Below are 19,523 nucleotides of genomic sequence, written 5' to 3' on the forward strand. Positions count from 1 at the left end.
TGCTTTTATTGACAGGGCTTTAAAAATCCTTGAAGAAATTAATCTATCAGTAAGTCGAAAAAATAAATTCAGTGAGGTAGCTTATAACAAATTGCTCAACAACCACCTGTCTCTGAAATACAGCCAGACTGGCTACTTGTCATCAACTAACATCATTAGTGACGGCTTCTATGATTATGGCCGGGTAAGTGAGAGCACTGACTTGTATTTTAATATTTATGTATGATAAGAATTTCTTCCTTAATCATGATGCCATTACATAGCAATTTCATAACCACCTAACATTTTTTTTTTTATTTTTACAGACTGTCACTTGGTAATCAGAACTTCATCCTTAACTTTGTCTGGCTACAAGATTTTGCCTTTGCATATACTTTTAACTAGGATCTGATTACTTTTACTTAAATCAGCTTGCCAAGTTGGTTTAAGTTTCAGAGGAGATATGAAAGAACTAGCATTTTCAGTTTGTGATTCTGTTATTTCCAGGGCTCAATGTTAGTGATAAGGACATAAGTATAAGTTTTTAATTTTATCCTCAAATAATTGAAATTAATCAATTGTAGTACTGGATTTTAAAATGTAATATAGAAAAAGAATGTTTCACTTACCTGCATTTCTGATTATGATTTTTAAAACAACTTACACTGCCATTCAGTGTTACTGTTGGCAGAAATGGGAAGCTAAAAATTAGAATCTTGAGGACTTTTTGGCATTGCTTTTGGGCATTAAGCTAGTGTTTTCTGCTTCTTCTGGAAACCAAAAGTAAAAGCAATAAGAAAAATTAAGAACATTTTAAAATCCACAGATTCCACCGAAACCGGTTTGGCTCAGTGGTAGAGCGTTGGTCTGCGGACTGAAAGGGGGTTCGATTCCGGTCAAGGGCATGTACCTTGGTTGCGGGCACATCCCCAGTAGGGGGTGTGCAAGAGGCAGCTGGTTGATGTTTCTCTCTCATCGACTTTCTAGCTCTCTATCTCTCTCCCTTCCTCTCTGTAAAAAAAATCAATAAAATATATATATTTTTAAAATCCACAGATTCCATTTTAGGCAAAACTTAGATTCCATCTAAGAAACATATATGATCCTCAGACTTCAAACAAATTTACAAGTTATTAAAAATCCCTGAAATCAGGCAGAGGCTGTTGAAAAGGAAATAGAAAGCACAAGAGAGCTGGTGGCGGCAGATCTCAGAAAATACCATAAAAATATATACTTCCTGCCCATCTCTGTAGCCTTGTCGTTGAGTGTCAACCTATGAACCAGGAGGTTACAGTGCAATTCTTGGTCAGGGCACATACCTGGGTTATAGGCTCAATCCCCAGTGTGGGGTGTACAGATGACTATTTCTCATCATTGATGTTTCTCTCTCTTCCTCTCTGAAATCAATATATATATATAGATATTTACATATATATATTATATATACATTTCATATATCCTGTCTAATAAGAGATTAATATGCAGATTGACCATCAGTCCAACACACAAGATGGCTGCCCCCATGTGGTCAGACATGGCTACCTCCATGTGGACACAAGATGGCTACCACAAGATGGCCAGCAGGAGAGGGAGGTTAGGAGGGACCAGGCCTGCAAGGGAGGGCAGTTGGGGGCGAACAGGCATGCAGGCAACGGCAGTTGGGAAGGAACCAGGCCTGCAGGGGAGGGAAGTTAGGAGTGACCAGGCCTGCAGGGGAGGGCAGTTAGGGGCAATCTGGCTGGCAGGGGAGCAGTTAGACATCAATCAGGCTGGCAAGGGGTGGTTAGGGGTGATCAGGCTGGCAGGCAGGCAAGCAGTTGAGAGCCAGCAGTCCCGGATTGTGAGAGGGATGTCGGACTGCCCATTGGGCCTAAATGGGCAGTCGGACATCCCTTGAGGGGTCCCAGATTGGAGAGGGTGCATGCTGGCCTGAAGTACACCCCCCCCCCCATTCCCCGTGCACACATTTCTTACACCAGGCCTCTAGAGTGTTTGTGTGTGTGTGTGTGTGTATGTGTGTGTGTGTGTGTGTGTGTGTGTGTGTGTGTGTGTGTGTTTCCTGAGGCGATGGTAGAACTCAGAAGTACAAATGGAAAACTCTGTTCCAGGTGAGTTTGGGACCAGGAGCTGGGGTGGGCAAGGCTGGCAGCAGAAGTCCTCTTGGACCAAATTGGTCCAAAGAAGCAGAGGAGACAGGGCCATAATAAGAACTCCATTGCTAAGCCACATTTTCAGGAAACACTCTATTATGGTAACAGAATTAGAGGTATTTTGAATAAGGAAAAATAGCTATACTAAAATTTTACTCTAGCTCTTGCTTCTGCTTCCCCTGGCCACCATCACCACCATAACATGGAACAAACCCCTACAATGCACGTACAAACTGCTGAGCGGTGGCTCTGAGGAAGCTCCTCATGGCTCTGAGGAAGCTCATCTCATTGATTACTCTTTTTTTTTTTTTTTTTTTTTTTTTTAATTGGCACAATAGTAGTATAAAGATGTTTTAAGAAAAATGAGGGAGAAGAGCAGAAAAATCAACAATGAACATAATAGAAAACCATTGCCTTGGATCAGAAAATGATCTTGTTCATGAGTTTTTTTAAAAGTTAACCTGTGAACCAGGGAGTTCCCTTTTTAATTACGCAACGTACAACGGGCGCATACTCTTTCACTAGGACGTGTCAGTACGTCACGCCCAGTGGACGTAATTTATATTCTTATTTTTTTATTATACTTAATTAAAATAAATGAAATATATATTTTTCATTTATTTATATATAAAGCACAAAGGAAAATACAAAATTACAAACAGAAAAGAATACCTACAAAAAAATGGAAACATCGAGTTAAAAAATTATAAATTTTATAAACAATTATAAAGATTACAAAAATATATTTTTTTATTTCTATACACAATAAAAAATATAAAAAAGTAAACAATTACAGAACAATAAACAAAAGCACACAAATAAAATAGAAATGTTGAGTTTAAAAAATTGAAATATAGATGTAAAAATTCAAAACTCAATTTCTGTGTGATATATTTTAAAACAATTGTTGACACATAGTGCTACCTTGCAATCCAGACACCAGTATGTAGATTCTTTCCTAACACCTTTTTTTGTAGCAAACTCGGCATTTCCTGGATTTAGTTTTTCCTATATCACTTTTCATTTGTTCTGGAAAATGCCTTTCAACTAAGCGTGATGGTTTAGATGTAGAGCTGCTTGTTGATGTCTTTGGGTGGGTTTTCACTATGTTGTTTTCTACCAATTTCTCTACACACTCTATCAAAAAGTGTAATCAATCCAAATGACCTTTATCTTTTTTGTATATAATATATGCATTGAAGCAGCACATATCAATTAATCGTAAAAAAAATTTTTTATAAAATTTTTTTACCCTATTACGGGTAGCCGTGTAGGCCACCATAACTCCATCTCCCAAATCTACGCCACCCATATTCTTGTTATAATCCAGGACAACATTCGGTTTTTCTTGCCTTCTTCCTCTCTTTTCAATCACTGTCTTTTCGTCATTATGAATAGAACTGAGCATCAATACATCTTTTTTATCCTTCCATTTTAAAACCGTAAGTTTGTCTTTGATTCTTACATATGTTCATTTTCCTGTAATTTTTTTGTTTTTATTTCACTGGGGATTCCAACTCTGTTTATCCTCATTGTTCCAACAATGTCTGTATTGTTTTGACACAAGAGTTCAGCCAAATGAATTGACGTATAGAAATTATCTAAGTAAATCCTATACCCTTTATTCAGTAAGTCATGTGTTAACTCCAAAGCAATTCTTGTTGATTGTTTTTCTTGTGGGTAGTTCGAACCATAATTTGTGTCCTTGCCTGTGTATAAAATTATATTTTGTACGTATCCAGATTGGCTTTCACTCAAAATAAACAACTTCATTCCAATTCTAGCTCTTTTTGTAGATATATATTGTTTCCAAGATAAATTCCCTTTCCATAATAAAAGAGATTCATCTACGCATATTTCTCATTCACATACATAAAAACTTTTAAACTTTTCTGACAAATTAATTGATGATTGGATCAATTTTATATGTTTTTTATTATATAAAGGTTGGAGATATAAAAAATATAAGTAAATAATATATAATATGAAAATAGGTAGGTAAGTGTAAGTACGTACCCGTCACTGCTCACCCAGAACACGTCCACCACTCTCAATAGCGAAATTATACTGATTCCCTCCGTGTTTTAAATTCATGTGGAGACATGTATGGATGACTAATACCTTTGTTGTTTGGAAATATACATCCCGCCCGTTTCAGGGCGCAACATATATTTCAAGGACGTATTCATACGTCCTACCCGTACCCGATATTGTTTAAGTTTGACTCATTTATACGTCCCGCTTGGTTAACAGGTTTAAGGAGACAGGCTGAAACCGGTTTGGCTCAGTGGATAGAGCATCGACCTGCGGACTGAAGGGCCCCGGGTTCGATTCCGGTCAGGGGCATGTACCTTGGTTGCAGGCACATCCCCAGTAGGGGGTGTGCAAGAGGCAGCTGATCGATGATTCTCTCTCATCGATGTTTCTAGGTCTCTATCCTTCTCTCTTCCTCTCTGTAAAAAATCAATAAAATATATATTTTTTTAAAGTTAAGGAGACAATATCCTTTATAAAGAAGAATTCTCTGATTCATCCAAAAAATGTTAAATTTCTAGTATTGTAGGCTCTGAATATGTCAGTGAATAAAAAGAGTCAAGGATCTCTACTCCCGTGGCACCAGTGGGAAGAGGCAGACAATAAACAATAAAGATCACATCTACATAAACTACATCACATAATTAAAATAAGAGCTACTGGGGAGAGGTAAGTAGAGCAGAGGCAGGATAAGGGGGCTCTGTAGTGCCGGGGCAGTCTGGGGTTGATGGTTGTAATTTTTAAAATTGTGGTCAGGGTCGAAACCGGTTTGGCTCAGTGGTAGAGTGTCGGTCTGCAGACTGAAAGGTCCCAGGTTCGATTCCGGTCAAGGGCATGTACCTTGGTTGCGGGCACATCCCCGGTAGGGGGTGTGCAAGAGGCAGCTGGTCGATGTTACTCTCTCATTGACGTTTCTAGCTCTCTATCTCTCTCCCTTCCTCTCTGTAAAAAATCAATAAAATATATATTTTTAAAAATAAAATAAAATTGTGGTCAGGGAGGCCTCACTGAGAGGTAATTCCTGAGCAAAAAGTTGAAGGTGCAGGTCTTAGCCACGGGGATACCTGGGGGAAGAGCTTTCTAGGCAGAGGAAACTGGTGCGGAAGCCATCGGGTGCAAACACACTTGGCATATTTAAGAAATAGCAAAGTCATTGCAGTTGGAGCTGAGGGAACTAAGGGGCGGAAGAATGGAGAGCAGATGAAGAGGCCAGGTCATGTCAGTCCTGTAAACCATTAGAAGGGTTTTGGCCTTTACTCTGAAGGACCTATGAAACTTTGGCAGAAGAATGAAATGATCTGTCTTATTTTAAAAGGACCATGAAAAGCATCTTTGATGAGAGAGGAATCTAACTATTATATAGTTGGAAATGACCTCAGAAGGTGATCTGGTCTAATCTTCACCAGGCTCATAAAATTGCTAAGTGTAGAGCTTTGTCTAACCTATTTTCAGATAGTCTCACAAACTTTTTTTTTATAATCTGTTTGGTAACTAGTTACTCTTTCAGACAATAAGTTCTCCCTTATGTATATAGATGGATTTTCAAACTCAGATACTTTCAGGGGCCAAATTGATCATTATGGTGTGAAAGAGCTGAGAAGAAAGCAACAGAGATTGTGGGGAACTGGAGAGATATATCCTGCTCAAAGGCAAGATGTCCACAACCCCAGGTTCCTATTTCTAAGAGTGTGTGTGTGTGTGTGTGTGTGTAAAATCACACACTCTAAACTGTCGAGAACATATTGTAACAGCAGTCATATTAAAAAAAAATATAACCCATGCTGATATTACTTTACAATCTTTACATTATCCACAGATAAATCCTGGCACCAAATTTTGGCCTTTGAAGGATCTCTGCTTACAAGAACCAAATGACCTACGTACTGTACTCTTGGTTAACAATAAATCTGATGTGTGAGTCTTTGGGGGAAAGAGGGGTACAGGGAAGCACGCATACTTTTGCTTGTCCATCCTCATGTGACTGTGTAAAGATCCCCAGTATGGTATCTTTCCTTTCCCCTGTGTATCAGGCACCATGGAAATAAACACCGATCCATAAATTCATAGCCTGACATAGTAAAGTAAGGAAGAGCACTATGGTTTTCCCTCTGACTCCGTGTTACCAGCCAACCCCACATGTATTTCAGCAGCCAGGGCCTCTTGCTTTCCTGGTGACATGAAGTAATTGAAGAATGTATAACCAGATAGGAGCAAACCAAGCAACTATCTGGAACTGTATGCCGGTGTCCAACACCCCTCTTTAAATGGTCACATGTATCTCTATAACACATTGTATGGGACACACTTTATAAACATATGTCTTATTCTAGTTCATAGAAAGCTTTATAATATTTCTTGTCTTATTTCAACCTCTCCTCTATGCTTTTAAATTGATGTCACTGTTAAGAGTCAGCTCCAAATATGATTTCCTGGGAAGAAATCTGTTTTGTAGGACAAAGCCAATATTGATGAGTAAATTATTTTAATTCATCCATAATTTCAAATATGTAAAATTGTAGTTCACCTCCATCTACGGAAGATAAATCCTCAGAAGTTGGTTATGGGCGAAGTATTTCTTCTTCCTCTTCTTTAAGAAGACCTAGTAGAGAAAAGGCCAGGTAAGAAAATGATCTTTTATCTATGCCCAAATAACTCTCCTCTTAATTTGGGAGTAAAAAAATTAGATTTTGGCAACCATTCTTTGATTCTTCTTAGAGTAATATAACGTCATAGTTGTTGTTTTTTAAATAGCTGTGGAAAAGATCTCTGGAAAAGGAGGCAGGAAACCTGGTTTGACACTCTGTCTGCTGTGAACCCACAGTGAGGTCTTGAGCCCATGAGTTAGGCAGGGGTCTTCAAACTACGGCCAGCGGGCCACATGCGGCCCGCAGAGGAGTCTGATCTGGCCTGCCAGGTTTTTTGGGCAGTGAGCGCAGCCGAGGTGTTACAGTAGGAATTAGTAGTTCATATAGTCCGGCCCTCCAGCTCTCTGAGGGACCGTGATCTGGCCCCCACTTTAAAAAGTTTGAGGACCCCTGAGTTAGAGTCTGTGAGCAAGCTTAGTTTCTTCATCTGTAAATGAAAGCCTGGTGCCCGCTTTGTAATTGTGAAAGGAATTAAATCATATAAGAGAAGTGAAAACACCTTATAAATTATTAAATGCCTTCAAATGTCATGTATTTTTCATATGGTTGTAATTGGTTGTGGTTTTTACATATGACAAGAAAAAAATAGTTATTATTTTAGTGCTGGATTTGGATCTCCCATAGAAGATAAATCGGAACCTGCTTCTGGACGAAATACTGCTGCTAGCAAAAGTGCCACTAAAGAAAAAGCATCAAGGTGAGAAATGTGGTACTTACTCTTCTCCTAATTGTTATCAGGTCAAGTTTTCATTATCCCAAAAGAAAGTTGGTGAAAGGGAGGGGTGTCTTTTAAATAGGAAGCTCTTCTTGTGGCATCAGTATGTTGTACTAAACAGGACTCATGAAATGTAATTAAAATTAACTTTACTTTTGTCTCTCACTGTCTCTCAAATTTACCCAGAGGGATTTCTTCTCCTGCCTCTGGGTGAGAACTCAGGTCACTTTGATCATTAGTAAGTCCTACAGTCACTTTAATTCAAAAATGACAACAGAAGCAGTTTCTAGTCAGTCATTAAAAAGCCCAACCGAGGGTAGTAATCAACTGGGGGGAAAAAACAAAACACTTTTCTGTCCTGTTCCAGCGGCTGTCTCTGCAGGTGGCAGCACATGGGCTGGAGGGCGTCCTCTCTCTCTCCCGGCTGTGTGCACCCGCCCGGCCCGCCCCACCCCGCCCCTCACTGAGGTCTCTGACCCCGCAGGGAGCTCCGATGGGGAGACTAGGGAAACAAGACCAACTTTTTCTTTGGTTGAAACACGTAGAATGTGGTTTTGTGTTTTTCAGGCCTGCCATACTTTAAACATACTTCCTACTTGTTTACATATTTTGAAATATATTCTTTCTCTGTGAGCACTCTCCTGGACTCTTCAAAAACCACCGGCACCTCCTGCCACAATCCACAGCCCTTTAATTTTGAGAACTTAAGCCTTCAAAACCACTGTGGAATTGAAGTGTATTCAGCTCTAATCTGGACCAGCTACTTTCTAAACTGGGACTGTCCCCTAAGATCCATAAGGTTTAGGTTCCCCAGATCGCAGAGCTGTTTACTTTCTGTTTCTGACTTTGTTTTGCATTGTCAGTCTCTGTTGCTCATTATTCTGATCTCTGCTTCTAACCTGCCACTATCGGTCCAGCCCTGACAATTTTGCCCTTCACTTCCCTCTTCCTCTTCACGGGGCCTCTCTGCTTCTCCTCTACTGGACCAACAGCTCCTTGAGGATAAGAACATGTTCGGATTGAATAATTTCTGTCTTCATCCCCACTGTTTAGCACAGTGCTTAGTCGGCATCCTTGCCTGAGTTCCCTCATCAGTAAAACAGAAAAAGTAAATTAACTGACCATACACTAGGTTCCAGGAATTGTTCCAGTGTAGGGAACATAGCAATGAACAAAAAAATTCATCCTCATAGAACTTAAATCCTATTGAGGAGACAGACAACAAACAAAATAAACCACACACACTATGTATATGCACAGTATATCTCCTATCTAATAAAGACAGAACATGCTAATTGACCACACACCCTCACAAAAGATGGCAGTGCTCACAGTCAATAAGGAGAAATATGCTAAGGGACTTCCATACCCTCAAAGATGGCAGCACCCATAGCCACAAGATGATGACGCCCACTCCCCTCAACCCTGCCGGGGCAGCAGGCATGCAGCACAGCCAGGCCCGCCCCCAGGCAGGGTGAGCCACTCTGTGAGCCTGCCTCCGGAGTCCCCCAGTCCCTTCAGTCCCCCAGCTGCTCAACCGACACCAGGGCACAGGCAAGCCTTGGATGGCAGCTGCCCAGCCGCCCAGGACCACCCAAGGCTCAGGTAACCAGGGCCAGTCAAGGCTTGTTCTGCCATCAGTGGCAGCAGCGGAGATGTGATGGAGGCGTTGCCTCCCCCTGATTGCCAGGTCGCCTCCTGCCCCTGAGAGCTCCAGGACTGTGAGAGGAGTCAGGCCAGGCTGAGGGATCCCCTGCTTCAGTGCATGAACTGGGCCTCTAGTTTTTGTGTATATACTAGAGGTCCGCTGCATATGTGTACTTGTATATATGAATATATATGTATTTACTAGAGGCCCATTGCATGAAGATTCATGCAAAAATAGGCCTTCCTTCTCCTGGCTTTGCTCTGGCCTGCCCAGAAGCCTTTGCAAGTCTTCACTCCTGGTCAGCGCACTGCTCCTATAGTTCCCTTCGCCTCCTCCTTCCCCTTCATAGCAGGCATTCTGCCCCATCCAGCCACTTTCCCCCTGTGTATGCAAATTAACCCACCATCTTTGTTGGGTTGATTTGCATACTCACTTCTGATTGGCAGGGGGTATTGCGGAGGTATGGTCAATTTGCATATTTCTCTCTTAGTGTACATATATACTAGAGGCCTGGTGCATGAAATTCATGCATGGGGGGAGGTGTCCCTCAGCCCAGCCTGCACCCTCTCCAACCAAGGACCCCCTCAGGGGATGGCTGACTGCTGGCTTTGGTCTGATCCTTGAATAGGGCCTAAACTGGCAGTTGGACATCCCTCTCACAATCCAGGACTGCTGGCTCCTAACCACTCCTACCTGCCTGCCTGCCTAATTGCCCCTAACCACTCTGCCCGCCAGCCTGATTGCCCCCTAACCGTTCCCCTGCTGGTGTGATTAATGCCTAACTGCTCCCCTGCTGGTATGATCACCCCCAACTGCCCTCTCCTGCTGGCCCAATAGCCCTCAACTGCCTTCCCTTGTGGGGCTGAGGAGACTGGGGGGTTTTGGCTGGATGAGGCAGTGCTGAGAGACTGGGGGACTGAGGCTGGATTAGGTGGGCCTGAGGGTACTGGGGGATTGATGCTGGATGAGACTGGACTGAGAGGACTGGATGCCACCATCTTGTGGCTGTGGTCACTGCCTTCTTGTGAGGGTGTGATGGTCAATTAGCATATTCCCTCTTGATTAGATAGGCTCCTCCTAATCTGAATAAACCATTTCTTCACTTGATACAATACTTCCTTCTCATTCTGTTGGAATAGACTGGGTGGAAATAGGACAACCAATGGACACTGAACTCCTTGAATTTCTTCTTTTTTCCACTCAAATGGAATTCATTGAATGCTACTTGGTATTATGATTATTTTTCACCTACCAAAATCTTCCCACCTAAATTGAAACCCCAAGTGGGTTGGATTCATGACTTATTTCTTCCTCCAGCCTTGTTCTATAGTTTATATATTCAACTAGTTGATGATATAAAAATAAAAAAGATTTAAACTTTGAAAATATCAGTATACAATTTTGGGCCAGACAAATCTATCTATTTAATTACCTACCTACTCATCTCTTATGAAAATAAATAATATCCTAATTGTTTTGGATCCACGCAGTTAATCTCTGCTTTCTGAGGTCATTTTGGTAGTCTCTGCAAGAAAGGTAAAAGTTCTGCTATCTTTAATCATAAATTGATGTTCTTTCTGGTGGTTACTTTTATGGGAATTAATTTTGTAATTTCCAAGTGCTTGTTTCCATATTTATTTAGAAATGAAATTCATGTAGGTAATGAATCCCTTAATAACACAACTTGGCAGCCTTCATGGGAAAGAAGTCCAAATGAAATACTTCTATTTATAGCCACAGGGAAGTAGCATTTAGGAGTTCCGGTAAATTATCTATTTGTAATCCTCAATGAGACAGCCCTCCCTGATGTGCTTAGCCCCCTGTGCTGGATAGCATCTTCTACATGCTGAATGACGCTTATTGCAGGCAGCACACTCTGTAAGAAGTACACCTCTCTGTTTTATAGGAGGCTTTGTGTAATCACAGGGTGGAGCTCTTCAGTCTTAAAAACTTAGCCTGTAATTTTAAAAAGTAATGAAATTTAGCTATGCTCTCTACTATTCTAATTGATCTCCCTAGTGTTGGTTCCTAGTGTTGGTTCCTAATTTACTATATATGTGATTATATTCAGTTTATCTATTTTACAAAAAAAAGAAAGGGTTAAGATGATACCTCTGAGAAATATTAAATTTTGCCTAAAGATTTTATTTTATTTTATTTATTTATTTTTTTAATCGATCTTTATTGTTCATATTATTACAAAGGTTCCTCATTTCTTCCCCCCTCCACCAGGTTCCACCCCACCCTCTGCCCCCTCCCCATCCCCCATTGTCCTCATCCATAGGTGCACAGTTTATGTTCAATCTTTTCCTCCCTCCCTTTCCCCGATAGTAAATCCCTTTTCAGATAGTAAATCTGTTACTTAGCATTTTCTCATATCAACAATACCTCCACATGCCCAATGATACACTTCACACAAAAGACATTTCCAAATAGGTCAACCAGCCTCCTCCAGGCCCCACCCAAGGCACTCACAGATCAACACCCCAGCATTATACTAACTCAACACATCCAGATCTAAGCCTTCATCACTTGATTCAGCAGACCCTCAAGTTCCGGCAAAAGTTTCCAGCCATGTCTGAGAGGCAGCCGTGGGCAGGGACAGGCGAGGAGCGAGCTGTTTCGGGCCTGGCTGCTCCGGGCCTGGCCTCTGTTGCTCTGGTTCGTTCCACAACCAGCTGCTCCGGGTCTGGTCACTGCCACTCCCGACCTAGTTGCTCTGGACTTGGCTGTTGCTGCTACAGGCCTGGCCGCACCCGACCCGGCTGCTCTGGGCCCGGTTGCTCCGGTCCCGGCCGCTCCGGGCCTGGCCGCTCCCAGCCTGGCAGCTGCTGCTCCGGGCCAGGCCACACCAGACCCGGCTGCTCCGGGCCTGGAAACTCCCAGCCTGGCAGCCGCTGCTCTGGGCCTGGCCGCTCCCAGCCTGGCAGCCGCTGCTCTGGGCCTGGCCACACCAGACCCGGCTGCTCCGGGCCTGGCCGCTCCCAGCCTGGATACTCTGTGCTTGGCTACTGCTGTTCTGGGCCTGGCTGCTCCCAACCCAGCTTCTCTGGGCCCGGCTTCTCCGGGCCCGGCCACTCCGTGTCTGGGTGTTCCTGGACTGGCCACCCTGGGCGTGGCCGCCTCTGCCTCAGGCCAGGCTGCCACTGCCCCAGGTCTGGCTTCTCCAGTGCTGGCCGTTGATGCTCTTGTTCTGGCTGCTGCTGCTCTGGGGCCTGGCCAGTGCTGCTCTGGGCCCAGCTGCCACTGCCTTGTGCCTGGCCACTCTAGGCCTGGTCGCCGCTGTTCCAACATTCTGTCCCTTTTTTCTTTTTTTTTCTTTTTTTTAAAAAAAACAACGCATTTATGTTGCAATGTTGGCTGGTGAGTTGAGTTCTGACTTAGTCTTTGATTTTTCAAGTTCTCCTTTGTATTCTTTCTTAAGTAATTTTATTATCATTTGCTCTCACTTGATTTCTTCACATTGAGAACTTCTTTGGTTTCTTCCTCCTTGTCCTGGGAGCTCAGCAGATTGGCCTGTGGCACCCCTTTGTTCTCCGCAGGCTCCTGCGCTGCTTCAGCCTGTTACCAGGGTCGGCGCCGCCCAGGAAGCAGCCCCTGTCCTTGGCTCCGTTGCCCGCGCTCAGCAGTCGAAGGCTCAGGGGCACCCCCCCCCCCCCCCCGGGGGCCCCGTCGCCCGGCTCCTTGCTGGCGCCCAGCTGGCCGGTGTCCGGCAGGGGCTCCTGCTCCTCGTTGCGTTCCTCCAGTCTGGAGCTTTCTTTCTCCCTCCCACTAGGGGAGTCCAGGATCAGAGTCAACAGACTGTCCTCTGCGTGCAGTGTGCGCGACTCCGGGGGCTCGGCCTTTCGCCGCGCTCCCAGGATTCCACCTCACAGCCCCGTCTCCCCCTGCCCGAGCCTGGGTCCCCAGGGACTGGCCCAGACCTGGAGTTCGGGGCGGTCCGGACTGAGGCTCAGCGCCACTGGAGGCTTTGTTTCTTCTGGCCAGGGTAATCCAGCATCAGAGTCAACATTCAGTCCTCTGCGCACAATGTGCGCGCGACTCCGGGGGCCCCGCCTTTCGCCGTCCCCCGGGATTCCGCCTCACAGCCCCGTCTCCCCCTGCCGGAGCCTGGGTCCCCAGGGTCTGGCTCATAACTTGGGGCTCAGCGCTGCCTGTTCGGGGGTTCAGCCCAGGCTGGGGGTTCTATTTCCTTCCTGCTAGGGAACGCCAGGCAGCACCCAGCCCTCTCCTCCTCTCCTGCTGCGACCTCTCCACGCGCGCGTTCATGCGAGCGCGCAGCATGTCTCCATACCTTAGGCTTTTTTTCAGCTCCTCTGATTTTCCTTCTGGTTTTCTCCCTCCTTCCTATTGTAGAGTTTTCAGTCAGTCGACTACCTGTAGCTCTGGGCAATGTCCACTCTACATTTTAGTTGTATTCCATTGAAATTGTTGTGAACTGCTGCGGCTAGGTGTCTACCCGAGCAGCCATCTTGGATCCTCCCCCAAATTTTGCCTAAAGATTTTAAATTACATTGTATCTTAGGTTGATATATCTAAAGATTTTTTTTTATTCAGATATTCCCAGTTTTACTGCCAGTATCTGTGTGTGTGTGTGTGTGTGTGTGTGTGTGTGTGTGTGTGTGTGTGTTTCTGTGCAAGTTCACACATCTGTAAGTTCATGTGTCTATGAATACAATGAAGAAAATGTACATTTCTGTCACCACTAGGATCTTTCATGTCTAATTACTTCAGCACAATGTGTTGAAAAGGCTATACTTCTTTCATTGAGTTGCCTTTATAGCTTTGTCAAAAAAAAGTCAGTTGAGCATATTGGTGGGTCTATTTCTGGGTCCTCTGTTCTGTTGCATTAATCTGTGTGCCCATCTCTCCACCAATAGCATCCTGGATTCTGTAATTGTATAGTGAGCACTGATATCAAGTAGAGAGTTTCTTCCCACTTTATTCTTCTTGGTCAAGGTTGATTTGGCTATTCTGTGCCTTCTTGTATAAATGTTAGAATACGATATTTTTATGTCTACAGAGAAACTCTGCTTGGATTTTGATAGGAGTTACATGAGACCTAGAAATCATCTTGGGGTGAATTGACATCTTTAATATGTTGCATCTTTAAATCTATGAACACAGTATGTTTCATCCTTTATTTAGATCTTTGATTGCTTTCAACAGCATTTTTAATATTCAGCACTCAGATTCTTTACATATTTTGTCAAGTTTATACCTAAGGGTTTACTTTCTTGGAGCAATTGTAAGTGCTCCAGAACTTTTTCACTTTTTACATGTTTGTTGCTTTTATGTAGAAACACAATTTTTTAAAAATATATTTTATTGATTTTTTTACAGAGAAGAAGAGAGGGATAGAGAGGTAGAAACATTGATGAGAGAGAATCATCGATCAGCTGCCTCTTGCACACTCCCTACTGGGGATGTGCCCGCAACCAAGGTACATGCCTTTGACCAGAATCGAACCTGGGACCTTTCAGTCCGCAGGCTGATGCTCTATCCACTGAGTCGAACCGGTTTTGGCTAGAAACACAATTTTTGTATGTTGAGCATATATCTTGAAACATTGATAAACTCGCTTGTCAGTTCTAGGAGCTTTTTGGGTTTTGTTTTCTTAGTAGATTCCTTGGGGTTTTCTACATAGACAATTATGCCATCTGCTTTTAGTTTTTGATAGTTTTATTTTGGTGTGTCTGGAGTGGGGTTTATCTTACCTATACTTACTAAAATTCTTGACTCTCTAAATTTATCTTTAACCAAATTGAGGAAGTCATCTCAGTCCTAATTATTTTTTCTGTACTTCATCTTTCTCCTACTTTTCTGGGTATTTGATGACACCAATATTAAGTCTTTTTTATCTTACAACAAGTCCCTGAGACTGTCAGTTTTTTCCCAGTCTTTTGTTTTTTGTGTTGTTTAGATTGGTTACTTTTTAAAATTTGTCTTCAAGTTTATGGTTTCATTCTTCTTTTATCTCTATTTTATTAAACCACTTCAGAAAGTTGTATTTTTCTAAGTTTCTGTGTTATATTTTCCAGCTCCAAAATTCTATTTTTATATCTCCTATTTCTTTCTAAAACTTTCTAACTCTCTATTCACTTCAAGAGTATTTGTTACTAATTTCAGCATTTGTATCTGTGCCATCTTGGCATTGATGTCTGTTGATTGTCTTTTCTCATATGAGTTGAGGTTTTCCTGGTTCTTTGTATGCTGAGTAATTAGATTGTAATATCATGTTTTAAGTGCTGCAGTTTTTATTTATGCGTCTTTTATGCATTCTAAGGAGGATATTCCTGTGTGTGTGTGTGTGTGTGTGTGTGTGTGTGTGTGTGTGTAATTGACCCAGTTGCTTTCAGTCTTCAAATTCCAACCAGTGATCTGTGAGTTGTCATCCACAGTCAGGCCCAGGTTCAAAGAGTTTGCAGTTTTCTTTGGATCTGCCCTGCTTGTATGCCAACTAGTGTCCAGTTGGGGACTTGGTCAGTGGTCTATCCCATGGTTCCATCTTCAAAACCCATGTAGGTGTTTTCTTGGGTCAGAACCATGCACACAAAGCTTGGGAGTAAGCCTAGGAATCCACAAACAAATGTATATGGTGGCTTCCCTGAGCTCCTTTATCTACACAATCTCCTTTGTCTTTTCTGGTTGGTTGGGGCTCCCCTATATATGCTCTGCCCTGATACAGTTTTTCCATGACTGCATCCGTATATACAGCCATACAGCAGGAGATCTGAGTCTAAGGCAGTCTTAGGCTCTTAGGAACCCAGATAACACCACTGTCACAGGATTCCTTAGGGGCTGGAGCAAAAGAGAATGAGAAAAATAAAGGGCAAAAGGGGCTTTTCTCCACTCCACTGTCTCTTTCCTGTGTCTCAGTCAGGCTTCTCCTTGAGTTTTCACAGCCTGTGCTGATGCCCGCTTCCAGATTTGGGGCTATCTTTAGTTCAGCTTATAGAATAGTGGACAAAAATAAAGAGTTAGACTCACCAACAGTTCAGTGGTGATTCAGTGTCTTCTCTGATCTTTTTGCTACTAATTATTTTTCAGAATCTTCAAATAGTGATTGCATACATTCTGTCCAGGCTTTAGGATTGTATTCAGTGGGAGAAAGAACCCATGCCATTGTTTTTGTTAAACTCATTATTAGAGAGAATCAGTACGATGACCCAATATTGGGCCAAAGAACATTTGAGAAGCTAGTTACTTAGTTAAGAAATGTTAGAAAAAGACTGACAAATTACAAAACAAAACATACTGTAGGATATTAAGCATCCTATGGAACAATAAATTGTAACCTTTGAAAGTATCTTTTCCATTAGACAAAATAATTTGCATCTTTGGTTAACAAAAACCTATATAATAACTAGTAATTTCTCTAAATCTGGAAATTTTAATTAATATTATATTTTAATTATTGATAACTAGTATCTTCATTGTTTACTAAGTATATTCCATTTTTCCTAAGTACATTTCAGTGGGTAATGGGGGGAGGTGGAAGTGAGTGAAGGAGGGATAAATGGAGACAGGAAGAGACTTAGCTTCGGCAGGGGTGCATGATGCTGTGTGCAGATGATATTTTATTGTGTTGTGCACTTGAAACCTGCGTGTTTTATTAACCAATAAATTTAATTTAAAAAATAATTAACTACATTTCCCCAGATAAACTTTTGGTGAGTCTTTGTCCCTGCATGATAAGAATTCTATGCCATCCTGTGGCCATCCTGTGTCCCTGCATGATAAGAATTCTATGCCATCCTGTGTTTTGCTTTTTTCTATGCTTTCAATAATTTCTCTTAAAAATTGTGAACCACATTCTTCCTTCAGAAGGTGTCAACTGAAGCAAGAGATGATATGAAATTGGCAAAGACTCCATGAGAAGGCAACCTATTTCTTTTCAATTCAATAAATATTTATTACATACTTATTCCATCAAGCCAGGAATCTTGCTACACAATTGTTCAGAAAACCAATAGATAATTTTCATAATATGTGTGTGTGTGTGTGTGTGTGCGTGTGTGTGTGTTCTCAAAATTAATATCTATTGCAAAGCATAGAAACTCTAAAAATCTATCATTGTCATTGAAAATTTGACAACAATATTGTATAGTCATTGAGATATAAATACTTTATTTCTGGGATGTTCTTTAGATGAACTCAGAGTAGTTTGTGCTTATTCATTTTGTGATTTTGATGGTTGTTGTTTACTCTTAAAGGAAAAGTAAAGGTAAAAAAGAAGAGGAAAAACAAAAGGAGGAGGAAGAGGCTACAGTGGTACTAAAATGGGCTGGAGAAGGAAGCACAGATAAAGAATGGTCCCCTCCTGCTGATCCTGATTTCTGTGTTTATGTGTATGAAGTGACTAAATCAATACTTCCCATAACCAATACAAGGGAACAGATTGAGACTCTTGCAAAGTAAGTGGTTTATATATGCATATACAATTTGTGGAAAATATGTTTTATTTTAGTGGTTTGCATTTTTCAGCCAATTTTCAGACAATGACACCATAATAAAATTGAACTTTATAGTTCCCTACCTCTAACTCTGAAACAGAAATACAATGAATTGGGAGGGAAATTTTTCAATTTCTATTTTAGATCAGATTTCTGCCAATAATCAGAAACAGTAGCTTGAAATTGCCTGAAGAAAAATACCTATGTATATGCCAACTATGTTTTACTAAAATAAATAAATGAGTATAGGCAAAAAAAAATTCCTGTCATTTTTCCAGGAAAACCATGAAAAGCATCTTTCAATCTTAACCTTGAAGAAGTTATAAATAAAATCAAAAGTTTGAAAATGAAACAATTCCCTGGATATATGGGGTGCTCATGATTTAAATAAATTCTATTGTGAATTATTTGTAAACCAAGTTACTTTCTAATACAAATAACCAACCCCTATTTTTATGTTATATGTTTCACATTGCTCTAAAGTATTCTAAAATATTTGGGCAGGCTCAGCATTCTTCATAAACAGTGAAGTTACCTTCTTAATTGGAGCATTTAACCTGGGTCCACTAAGACAGTGGTTCTCAACCTTTCTGATGCCGCGACCCTTTAATACATTTCCTCATGTTGTGGTGATCTCCAACCATAAAATTATTTTCGTTGCTATTTCATAACTGTAATTTTGCTACTATTTTGAATTGTAATGTAAATATATATATGTTTTCTGATGGTCTTGGACAACCCCGCTAGAGGGCTAGAGCTGCTGTAGAGTTAAGACCATCGGAAAACACAGATATTTACGTTACGATTCATTACATTACCACAACGTGAGGAACTGTATTAAAGGGTTGCGGCATTAGAGAGGTTGAGAACCACTGCACTAAGAGAAGCTGAGAACTTAACGTGGGAGCTGTAAAGGATTAGGAATCACTAGAAGCGGAGAGCCTCCCTGACTGACACCAACCAGCAGCTGAACTACTGGACTGGCAACAGCTGCGGTCTCCGTGGGAGCTCATATCTACTCCAAATAGAAGGGAGCTGCAGTCATCAAACCTGGATGCAACAACTGCAACAAACACAGCCACCAGCACTGGAATAGAACATTTTCGGCTGCTAAAGTTTTCCTAATGTCCTTGGGAAGTGATGACTCAGCAGAACTCTGATTTAGCTCATCTGGACATTTGTCAATTTCCTCATGCTTTGTTCCTATCAGAAATATGCCTCATCAGTTCCCAAATAATTGCCTTGTTAACCCGAGCCCACATGAAGATAGAGACACAGAGATTTGTCCCCACGGTTTTGGTTGCTAGCCCTCATTACAGTCCCCGCGGCCAGGTGGGTCTGCAGGGCAGATAACTAGCTTTCTCTAAACTCTTTCTCTTGGTTGTCACTGTTGTTCTTTGCTCAGTTCTACATACAAAAGGAAAATTCTTTCTTTAAAATATGCAATTCCACCTTTACTCCAAGATGTAATAGTAATCTTAGTCTACAGAGAATTTTTGCAGTGCATTTACTGACTTCTTCAGTGAGAGCCTAATACTAAGAGAAGTCCACAGCCAAAGTATACATCCAAAGCACCTGCTCACCTGTTTACTAATTTTTCCTTTTTGCTTCTTCCTCTCTCCTCTAACTTCAGTGTTACATAAATACCATGTCCTTCTCTAAATTTAAAAAAATAATTAAAATAAGAGAAAAAAATTATAAAACTTAAAAATACTTGGGGATCTAATGGGAAAATTTCTATGTACTCATCTTATCTCTGAGTTTAAATTTCTTTAAAAAAAAAAAAAGGACTATGTTATTACAATGCCTTTGATTTTTAGATTGAATCATTTGCAAATACTTTTTAAGAGTAGGATAAAATTTTAAAACTGCCTTGAGAGAAATTTAGTGGTACTG

General features: G+C 41.6%; 1 protein-coding gene across 2 annotated transcripts in view; it reads left to right on the forward strand.

Moving 5' to 3' along the window:
• Positions 1–19,523, forward strand: part of ARMC3 (armadillo repeat containing 3) — a gene marked incomplete at its 5' end in the record, with an annotated part of 86,839 nt that overhangs the window by 64,301 nt on the left and 3,015 nt on the right. Inside the window, 5 exons of one of the 2 annotated variants that reach the window (XM_084868341.1) lie at positions 16–184; positions 5,980–6,077; positions 6,683–6,781; positions 7,398–7,505; positions 17,388–17,588. In XM_084868341.1, coding sequence (XP_084724467.1) covers positions 16–184; positions 5,980–6,077; positions 6,683–6,781; positions 7,398–7,505; positions 17,388–17,588 — 675 coding nt within the window. The remainder of the gene's footprint in view (positions 1–15; positions 185–5,979; positions 6,078–6,682; positions 6,782–7,397; positions 7,506–17,387; positions 17,589–19,523) is intronic. The other variant, XM_084868340.1, reaches the window with a different exon arrangement.

This window comes from Pipistrellus hanaki (assembly GCF_964339955.1).
Source record: "Pipistrellus hanaki genome assembly, chromosome: 1".
NCBI classification, from domain to species: domain Eukaryota; kingdom Metazoa; phylum Chordata; class Mammalia; order Chiroptera; family Vespertilionidae; genus Pipistrellus; species Pipistrellus hanaki.